At 28.6% G+C, this 11217-nt stretch overlaps 1 protein-coding gene and 1 long non-coding RNA gene across 2 annotated transcripts; both read left to right on the top strand.

The window, feature by feature from the left end:
* The first annotated feature begins 1224 nt into the window (after positions 1 to 1224).
* LOC145799057 (uncharacterized) lies at positions 1225 to 3438 on the top strand. The gene is made up of 2 exons (XR_014341054.1): positions 1225 to 1456; positions 3212 to 3438. It is a non-coding gene; the product is annotated as an uncharacterized LOC145799057 (long non-coding RNA).
* Positions 3439 to 4171: 733 nt separating this feature from the next.
* Positions 4172 to 10842, top strand: LOC114298482 (caffeic acid 3-O-methyltransferase). The gene is made up of 4 exons (XM_028243048.2): positions 4172 to 4752; positions 7385 to 7695; positions 9047 to 9111; positions 10246 to 10842. The coding sequence occupies exons 1-4, from the start codon at positions 4268 to 4270 to the stop codon at positions 10558 to 10560; spliced, it is 1176 nt and encodes a 391-aa protein (XP_028098849.2). The 5' UTR covers positions 4172 to 4267; the 3' UTR covers positions 10561 to 10842.
* Positions 10843 to 11217: the final 375 nt, after the last annotated feature.

Below are 11217 nucleotides of genomic sequence, written 5' to 3'. Positions count from 1 at the left end.
TTGACGAATGCCCCTATTCTCGTAGTGCTAGAACGTGACGTTGGGTACAACGTGTATTGTGATGCTTCCAAAGAAGGTCTGGGGTGCGTATTGATGCAGAATGGCAAGGTTGTGGCATATGGATCAAGGCAATTAAAGAACCATGCGAAGAATCATCTCATCCATGACTTGGAGTCAGCAGCTATAGTTCACGCACTCAAAATTTGAAGACATCGTGGGACGGAAGAGTCAATATGGGAACGAGAAGATATGACATGTGCCAATTACCCTCAGCTTTTCGAGTCTAAAGGTATGAGTTAATTTCGAGGACGAAATTTTTTTTTAGGAGGGTAGATTGTGAAAACGCACATTTTATTATTTTTAAAAGAAGATAAATAAATAAATTAATTAATTTTATCCAGAGTCTATCTGAAATATGTATTTGTGTAAAATTTAGTTTTAAATTAATCCAATTCAATCACTAACAAAAAAATAAATAATAATAAATAAATAAATAAATAAATAAATAAATAAATAATAATTTTGTGGGTGTTTAATATTTGTTATTTATAAATTATTTTATTAAGGATTTATTTTAGAATTAGAAATTGAACGTTCAAATAGCCTAAGGAGGTGAAATTGATAAGTTAAATCAGTTTAATTTCAAGTATTGGACCCTATGAAAGTGTAATTAAATATTCGATTCAGTTTAATAAAACTAAGGTTTGATCAATTGGGTCCGAATTGGAGTTAATTGAGTTGTGAGGTTTGATAATTTAGATTATTATGAACTAAATTTATTTATGAGGTGCTCAATTGAATATGTAATTTATAGATGAAGATTTTCAGTTTGATCTGAAATTGAAGGCCTTAAAGGTTTGAGAAACCAAAATTGATGAGCTCAATAACTTTAATTTGATATTTAGAGCCTTTTGGGAGTTTGATTTGAAATCTGATTCAGAATGATAAAATTAAACAAAATTAATTGGGAAGTCAAATTAGACCAATTAATTTATGTGGGATTTGTGATTATGTTTGATTAATTTAATTATGTGTTAATCAAGATTTATTAAAATTAAGTGTTGCTCAATTAAATTAAGCAAAAATATAAATTGAATTATGTAAGAGTCTAGAAGTGAGAGTGTTTATGGGTGTGGGTGTATTGAGAAATCTGCTGTGGGTGTGTGTGCATGTGAGTGATGTGCTGGAGCCTTAATGGAATGTGTTAGTGTCCATGTGCACACGTGGTGTGTAATGGAAGAATGAGGTGTATGTATTGTGCATTGTGCTGAGAGCATTTCGAAAAAAAAAAAAAAAAAAAAGGGTTTAAGAGTTGAGACATTGTAGAGAGAGAGATTCAAAGCTTAGAATTTATATGCTGGAAATGGTAAAGAAAGGCTAAGGAAATAGCTTGGGAAAGTGAAGAATTGAAGAGGAGTTAAAGATTTGGTGAATGATTCATTAATTGAAGATTTTAGTAAGAAAACCCTCTCAAACCTCTCACTTCTTTTTATTAGTGAAACTTTCAGATTACTTCCTTGTGATTGAAAAGACTACTCATAAATAGAAATTTTATATATATGTGTAGGAATTTTGTGATCAAAATAACCTGTTTTGAATCTGCAAGCATGTTACCCGAATTTTTAGATAATTTTATACTCAGAATTTCGAGATGATTTCTTCTACAAAGTTGTTGATAATGATGTCTAGTTTAACCAGAAATTTTTGGAAACAATTTTTGAGATTTCTACGAATTTATACAAAATTTTAACTAAATCTGAAACTGTGATGAAAATAGTCTATTTTGAATCTGCCAGAATGTTACTCGAATTTTTAGACAATTTTATACTCAAAATTTCAAGATGATTTCTTCTACAAAGTTGTTGATAATGATGTCTAGTTCGTCCAGGAAGTTTGGTAACAAATTTTGAGCTTTCTACGAATTTATACAAATTTCTAACTAAATCTGAAACTGTGAGACAGATTTTACCATGTATTCGAAAATTTATTTAAAATTCTATACTAAGCCAAATCTGGTAATTTCTAACTAAAAGATGAAATTTGAGAAGTCTAGTTTCATGATAAATTTTTAGATTATGGGTTTGATCTATAAATTTAAGCATGGAATTAATGTAAGGAAATGTGACAAATCTGTGTCATAAGCACCCTTGGAATTTGTTTAGAATTATTTATAAGTTATTTTGGAAAATGCTTTCTGAAAAATAATCATAACATGTTTATTGAGTATCCTGTAAATTGATATGAATTTTAGAGTTGTATAAGTAATGTATTTATAATTTTATTTGCAAGATATATACTCTGGAAATTTTTCTGGACAGGATAAAATCACCACTTTAATATTATGCTAGTCTAATTTTGTAAATCAAAAATTTGTGCATGTGTGTATTTATGGTTTAATTCTTGTACCTAAGTTATTATTTCATACCATGGTTTAAATAAATTGTTTATTTAAATTCTGTATTTTTATTTAGTATTGTGTGACACATGCAATATTTTATGATTGGAAATTTTAATGAGTTGGTATAACATAACTTGTGATTAAAAATTTGGAATTATTTGTGATTAATATCAAAATTAACTGAAATGATTAACGGCATATACAAAGTTAACAATTGACGGTTAATACCAGTTGTTCGGGGTGAGTCTTGGTTTAAAGACTGTACGGAATTAAGGGTTGACGGTTAACACCGGTTGTTCAGGGTGAGCCCTGGTTTTGAGAATTCTCACGTAAATTGTGTTGTGAAACTCTAAGATGGCACGGGACCTATTTGACCCCTTTTCGGTATTCGGTTTTGGAATAAGGGTGGATGTCCAGGTGGCACACAGGGAGGTTACTTACCCCTGGCAGACCGTTTCCTTGGGGCAGACCACGGATGCCACTACTTGGGTATATAACTCCGGACGTGGGCATACCTGGTAGTTACAGTTGGTAACACTTAAATATTTGACCAAGGGAGGGTTTCAAATTAACCGTTGCCATGCTTAGTGGTTGGTAAGTTAAATCTCTTTGGTGAGATTTCGAGTGTCACCTAATTTATAAAAATTACTGAAATTATTCTAATGGTTGTAATTTCTGTGTATAATTATATTGTTATCTCATGTTTAGAATATTATTATTTTTCTCTTAAAAAGAATGGTAGGTTGGTTACGTTTTCTTACTGTGTTGCAAAACTCATGCCATATATTTTGTTGCCCTGGCGTTTCATGCCAGATTATGTCGAAGAAGGGACTGAGACTGAAATTGGAGCTGCTGCCAATATCGAACCTTAGCTGACTTAGAGTCAAGATTTTATCAAAATAAAATCCTGTTATCCCTTGTATTAGGATTTAACTATGTTGTGACGTTGTGTGTGAACTTGTAGTTTTATTTTGTTGTTGGACTTTGATTATGTAAGAACTTAAACGTTTCTAATTAGTAGTTAAAATTTTATCTTGTAAGTTATTGTTATTCAAATCTTATGACGTTAAAAAAAAAAAAATTTGGGGCTGTGACATTTACATACTGAACAGTTCAAATTATCGAAATGGGACCTGTAGTGAGGGCCCAACAGTACACTCCAGGCCGATCACGGACGGACTGGAAGGAAGCCAACCCCATAAAAAAATAGTTGAAATGAGGTGGGCATTTTTTATAATTAAATTAAAAGGCAGTTAATTTATTTTTAAATTTTTTTTAAGTCATATTATTTTTCATTTTTTTACACATTTAAAAAAAAATTGAGAAAATAAATTTTAAACTTAATTCTCAAAATAGGCCTTAATTTATTACTTTTAAAAATTATTTTTAATAATATATCAGATAAATGTTAAATTTTAATTTATAAAATATTCTATCAAATAGGGCCTAAAAATAAAAAATAATAATAATAAAAAAAAGGTACATATGTTGGATTTATTTTTTAGTGTGGACCAATAACCTATATATTTTTTCAATTCTATTTCTAGAGATATGTCCCAATCATCTATGCCACAAGATTGAAATTTTTTTATTAATTAGACCATGTTTTAAAATCTTGCAGTATATTCCCTCCATTTTTTTTATTTTTTTTTTGGGTACATAGGAAAAGAATATATTCCCTCCATTCACCTTAATGAAAGAGGGCCTAATTTTTTTAAAAAATAAAAAATAAAAAAAGTACCCCTACAAATTAACAGTATTTTAACCATCCTCGAAAGTGTATCATCTATAAATTGGCTCCAGCTTCCAGTTCTTGCAGAACATATTGAGAGTAACAGCATAAAATTCTTCTTCTTCGTTTTTGAAAAAATGGAACCTTCAGCAAAAACGAATTTGGGAAAAAGTTCAACCTCCTCAAATTACAATGATTATCATGTTAATAATGATGAAGAAAACCAGCACTGGTCCTATGCCATGCAACTGGCTAGCTCCTCTGTGCTTCCCATGGTGATGCAAGCAGTGGTCGAGCTAGACGTGCTGGAGATCATGGCCGAGGCGGGTCCCGGTACTCACCTTTCTGTGTTGGAGATAGTGTCGCGGATTCCCACTCGAAATCCTGACGCAACCGCCATGCTGGATCGGATGCTCCAGCTCCTGGCCAACCACTCTGTGCTCACTTGCTCCGTCCAGCCATCTTCTGCCGTTGTCATAAATAATAGCAGCGGCAGCAGTGACGGTGGACGGAGGTTGTATGGGCTGGCACCTGTGGCCCAATACTTTGTTAGGAACAAAGACGGAGTGTCATTAAGGCCCCTCATGTCTGTGCTTCAGGACAAGGTTTTCATGGATAGCTGGTCGGTATATATTTCTGAGAAATTTTAGAGATTTATAATTTTTTTTATCAGTAAAAGTTGATACTTACCATAACTATTATAAGTCAAATTAAGAATTTCAAATATTTTTCTACATTTCTTTTCCTCAACAAAAATATATCCGGCCGCAACTCTCAACCTCTCAACTTCATTTTATTTTTTTTTGAAGCAACCTTTCACTTCATTTCATTACTTGAAAAACCAGTCAAAATTTTTTAATTCCAAAATCTTCTTGTTACCAAACATTCATAATGGTTAAATTATGTGAGAATTTTGAAGTATAAGAATCTTGAGACAATTTTATGATTATAATATTCTGTAACAAGGAATTTAGATTTTCAAAAGTGAAGATCCTGTGTCTAAAAAATTATGTTGGTTCTCTCTGTCTCTCTTTTTTCTTGGTTTTATTTAATTATTCAATGATCATTGTTATTTGAGAAAAAAAAATAATAATTAGACCTAATATTCAAGTTCAGTGATATGACAATCAATTAAGATATTAGAGGTAACACTTTCTCCCATATTTTCTCTAATTATCAACCAATTATATCACTTACAATATCATAATTAAATTACATTAGGATTCTTTGAGATTTTAATTCACATAATAGTTAGTCTATTTTTCATCAGTAATTTGTTAGCCGTAGTATGAATGGAAAAATGATATTGCCATTTTTTTTATTTATTAAAATACATATTTATCTTTGTTTATTTCAATATCTACGTACCATCTACATTAGTTTCGATCACTTTAATCTTACGTCAAAAATGTGAAATTAACTATAATCATATTAAAAGTGTAAAATTGACTAAAATTCTTTCAAATCTCAGGATAATTTATCTAAAATTTTATTGATGCAAGGGATGGCTCAAGAAGTACAAAAAATATAAGAGTATATATATATATATATATATATATCATTAAAAGAAAACATGGCAAGGAAGAAGCATCATCACTTGCAGAGTACATCCGAACTAACCTGTCAAATGAATTAAACTTTTGTTTGGCATAAATTAGAATAGGATTTTTTTGGTTAAAATAATCATAAAAAAGATAAAATAAATTTTTTAGTCTAAAAGATAAAATCTTACATCAAAATCATAACTATTTAATTTTTTCTTTTACAAAAATTAAAATAGCCGAAAAAAACCTATCTCAAATAGGACTTTTTAGTCCCAAATTAAAATAATTAAAGAGCCAAAAAGTCAAAAGGTCAACTCACATTCCAAACAAATCCTAAAACCAATCACCTTGCTTGTTTCCATTTTTCAAAAAACATTTTTCAGAAAATTATACTTTCTTATTTTTCGTGTTTTTTTGTTTTTACTGAATTTTTTTAATATTTTAAGCAATTTTTTTACTTTTTAGACACACCTAACATAAATACATCTAAAAAGTAAAAAAATTGTAAAAAAAATCTTTTAAAAATTCACTAAATACCAAAAATATAAAAAAAAGAAAGAAAAGAATTCAGTACATTTTTTGTATTTTTATGTATTTATTAATTTTTTAAAATATTTTTTCACAATTTTTTTACTTTTTAGATACATCTAAGTAACGTGCATCTAAAAAAGTTAAAAAAAAATGTTTAAAATTTTAAAAATATTTACTAAAAACAAAAAAACACGAAAATCAAAAAAGTCAATTTTCAAAAAACTTAATCCAAAAAACTCAAACCAAACACACTGAATCATATGCTAAACCAAAATTAAAAATAATAAAAAAAAGAAAAACAACAACAGCAACAATTACAACACCCAAAAAAAAAATAAAAAAAAATAAAATAAAAGTCAATATGCCTACCACCCAAAAGTCAATAATTGTTTGGGAAGTGAGTTTGGGGTTAAAATAGTCAAAAAAAAAAAAAAAAAAAAAAAACAAAAAAACAAAATAGGCTATTTTAGCCACAACAAACAAAACATCATATCAAATCCATAATCATTATACTCTTTTCTCACCAAAAAAGGTCAAAAAAACTAAGAAGCCAGAAAGTCCTTCTCAAATCAAACTTTTTAGCCCAAATTAAAATAACTAAAAAAATCAAAAAGCCAGAAAGCCCACCAACTTCCCAAACGACACCAAGCAGAGTTTTGAGTCAATATCAAAAACCATGAACTCATCAAGTCCATGCACTCACCAAGTTCATTGGCTTAGTGTTTTCCCAATCAATGTCATATATATATATATATATATATTAAATTTGTCAATTTTGCTACTATAAATACTTTATCGCTCTTCTAAATTCGCAAAATCAAACACAACCCCTTCATATATGGAGTGACAAAATTTCTTTGACCTCTAAAACACTAATATTATATTAACAAATTAATCTTTTGTAGTTGTTAGTCTTTTTATTTGTTTTATATTTAAAAGAGTAGTTTTGATATTATAACAAAATAATATTTAGTTGGTTTCATTTCTTTCTCAATCTATTTAGTTTTGGAGAGATTGAAAATAAAAGTTATGAGAAAAATGTATTTCATTTGATAATCCAAACAAGTGATTGAAATTTAATTTTGTCCATTATATATATATATTTTGAAATCACTCAAACAAGACGAAAAATAAATAAATAAATAAAAATAACTACGTGTAATTTATTATTATTATTAGGTACGAGCTAAAAGGGGCATTTGTGGATGGAGGCATTCCATTTAACAGGGTGCATGGGACACATGCATTTGCCTATTGTGGTAAGGACCCAAGATTCAATGATGTTTTCAACAAGGCAATGTGCGACCACACAAACATAGTTATTAGAAAAATCCTAGAATCCTACAAGGGTTTTGAGCAACTCAAACATCTTGTTGATGTCGGTGGTGGTCTCGGTGTCGCCCTCAACATCATCACCTCCAAATACCCATCTATTAAGGGTATTAATTTCGACCTGCCCCATGTTATCCAACATGCCCCAACCTATCCTGGTATGTTTTTTTTTTTGTTTTTTTTCATTTACAACATTCATTATATAGTCGTCTTCTTCTTCTTATTTTTTAATAAAGTATATTTTTTTATGACATTTTAATTTCTAATAGCTCAATTGTTTTAATTTCATTTTCAAAGAGTTAAATGCGTGTCTAAGTGGTACGCACATGTTCGACGTTGTCAATATTCTTTGCTAGAATTTGAGATTTTTGGAGGAAAAAAATTACACCTATACATAAAATGATTAATTATTGTTTTGGTTAGGAGTGAGCATGACTTGGTTTAGAAGAAAAGCAATACCAAATCACTATGGTTACATGAAGTTTTAAAATCAAATCAAACTCAACCAGTGAAACGCGGTTCAAATCAGTTTGAAGCCACACTATAACAAATAAAAGCTAGATTATTACTATTATTATTATTTTAATCTCAAAAGTTAAAAATTTTTTACAAAAAATAATTGGGAACCAATTCCTGTTGTCGGGAGAATAGTGACTAAAAGGTCAGATGCAAAAGTCAAAATAAGACTTTTACCAATAAAAAAATGATAATGTTACTAACAAATGTACTTTTAAAAACAAAATAATTTGGTGCAAAAAAATAGTAATTTATCAGTAAATGTTTGATTTTGTCACTAAAAATGCAATATTGACATTTGTGGCAATAAAAATATTTCGTTTCTAAAAAGTGATTTTATTATTAAATTTTTATCTCTAAAATCTTAACTTATTGTAGTGACAATTTATAGAAACATGTCATGATTCACAACATGCACATGTAATATTTTTCAAACATAAATTATTTAGATGATTGTTTACGGTTAGTTTTACCACATCAACATGGCTGCAGGTGTAAATGCACCCCACTTTTCTTGAATTTAAATTATTTCAAATAACAAAAATTGTACATTTATATATATATATATATATTTGAACAGTCTACTTTCAAACCAGAATCATAACTATAAAATTATAAATCGAATAAGGAATTACAGTTAAGCTATTTTTAGAACTAAAATCAAATCAAACCACATGATTTGTCCTGAATTAAATTAGATTCTGATTTTTTTTTTAATTCTTTTTCTCAGCCTTAGTTTTGGTCCCAACATTGGTTTGTATTAATTTTTCAAGGTTTGATTTTTATTTATTTATTTATTTATTATTAATTTTTTTTTCTTTTTTTTTTTGGCTATTCTCATTTTTGTTGATAGCTTTTATACTTTGAGATGAAATTGACAGAATTAAAAAGTTAAGAACCAAAATGACACAAAAAGCATAATTTACAAACTAAAAGTGTAATTAGCACTTTTATTATAATTGTTGTTGACATTTAAAGTCCATTTTGATGCAGGTGTGGAACATGTTGGGGGAGATATGTTTGTAAGTGTTCCCAAAGGAGATGCCATTTTCATGAAGGTAAGGCCTATTTTGGCAATTTAAAAAAAAAAAAAAGAAGAAGAAGAAAAGAGAGAGAAGAAAGAAGAAGAAGAAGAAGAAGTCAGTTTATTAATGTATTTGGTTAACATCATCTCTTTAATTTTTTTTTTTTCATATTTTTTCAAAAAAAGTCACTTCCCAAAATAGGCCTAAGTCATAATTTTGCAAGAAAATGTTCTGTTTGGTTTAGTTTTTGAAATCAGTTCTAAGTTTTGAATTGTATTTTGAAAAATAAGTTGTTGAAAAGAGTTTTGAAAATTAAAAATTTGTTTGATTAATGAGTTCTGAAAATAGTTTTGAGATAATTTGTAATTTATTTTATTATTATTATTATTATTATTATTATTATTATTATTATTTTGTAATTGAATAGATGAGTGTGAGAGAAAATTTGATTGATTGATGTGTAGAATATAAGAGAATGAGAGAGAAAAAGGAAAAAGTGATTGATTTATTTATTATTATTAATTAAAAAAAAGAGGAGAGAGGAGAGAGAAAAAATAATTTTGAAAAGAGTTTTAAAAATTGATTAACCAAACATATTTTTTGCTTTTTTGATCCAAATATTAATTTAAAAATTAAATTAAACACTACCGTGATATTTGCATTATGGCAAATTAAGATTTTAGAGACAAATTTAAGAATTAAATCACTTTTTAAAATGTTATTATTATATTTTTAGTGACGAAATTGAATATTTACTAATGAATTACTTCATTTGGGACCAAAATTTTTATCTTGAAAAACAAACTTTATTAGCACCAAATTATTTTGTTGTGCATTTATTAATCACATTTTAAAAATTTTGTCACTAATGTTTTTACTTTTTGAGACGACAAGAATCAGTCCTATAATATTTTTGCTACAAAATTTTTACATTTAAGGAAAAAAAATTTTGGTCCGTAAAACCCAATTGTATTGCCCACATCTAGCATATATGCATGACTTTATGCTTCACATGAATTTAATTTCACTATATATATATTTTTTTCCTTTTCACAACACTGGCGTGAGAAAATAGCATTTTTTTCAAATATATATATATATATATATTATTTATTTATTTGTTTAATTTGTACTACCCTAATGATGGTGATGGTGTGAATCTGATAGTGGATACTTCATGATTGGAGTGATGATCACTGTTTGGAGCTGCTAAAGAATTGCCACAAAGCTCTACCAGAGAATGGAAAGGTTATTGTAGTTGAAGGAATTGTTCCATTGGCACCACCTGATAATACTATGGCTGCTGCTTCTGCTGCAGCAAAAGTGATTTCCCAAATCGACATGATCATGTTGACTCAAAACACTGGTGGGATGGAGCGAACGCAACCTGAGTTTCAGGCCTTGGCTGCTGAAGCTGGATTTACTGGCATTCGATTTGAATGTTTTGCCAGCAACTTCTGTGTCATGGAGTTTTATAAGTAGGTGGATTATTAGACTCGACCTAATAAACTTTTATTATTCCTGTTTGAGATGGTTTTCCCATTAGGGTTTTCCATGTTATTTGTGTGTCTTGTGTTTTGATCTTTGTTCTTTGAATTGCAAATCATATGGTCGATTTCATAATGTTTGGATATTTCATATATTGAATAAACAATTACGGAAATTTTATAGGATGTACATTAAGAACTTAATTTTTCCAGGTGATGGAGTAGTCACTGAGTTTAATCAAATTATCAAACAAAGAAGAAAACTTGTTGCCTTGGATAGTGGGTGTGAGTGAACAACAAGAACTCTTAATCTTGATTATGCTTCTTTAAAAAACAGGTTATGGTTGCAAGTTATTTTGCAGTCTATCATTATTGTCATGCCCAAGGCAGAAAATCTAATGGAGGACTTCAATAATTTTTTACATTGTAATTTTATTCTGTTACACTAATAATTTTTATTTAAAATTCATAACACTCACAATCAGAACAATTTTATTTATTTGTTGTAATTTTAATTTTTTGGTTGACAGTAATCCAATATCTCTAACTTAACAATCAAAACAATTTTGATAATTAATTAATTAAATCGTGTAAGATTTTTATTTAAAATTCATAACATTCACAATCAAGATTTAATTTGGTAAGACTTTCA

The sequence above is a fragment of the Camellia sinensis genome, chromosome 9, assembly GCF_055761805.1.
Source record: "Camellia sinensis isolate YWXY chromosome 9, ASM5576180v1, whole genome shotgun sequence".
Classification (NCBI taxonomy): Eukaryota; Viridiplantae; Streptophyta; class Magnoliopsida; order Ericales; family Theaceae; genus Camellia; species Camellia sinensis.
Note: the sequence above shows the minus strand (reverse complement) of the source record. Positions and strands in the feature narration are given on the sequence as shown.

What these genes read in the sequence shown, in the direction of transcription:
- LOC114298482 (XM_028243048.2), top strand. Translation starts at nt 4,268, where the DNA reads ATGGAACCTTCAGCAAAAACGAATTTGGGAAAAAGTTCAACCTCCTCA. An exon ending in ACATGCCCCAACCTATCCTG is followed by an intron (nt 7,696 to 9,046) that starts GTATGTTTTTTT and finishes ATTTTGATGCAG; the next exon opens with GTGTGGAACATGTTGGGGGA. An exon ending in GAGATGCCATTTTCATGAAG is followed by an intron (nt 9,112 to 10,245) that starts GTAAGGCCTATT and finishes TGAATCTGATAG; the next exon opens with TGGATACTTCATGATTGGAG.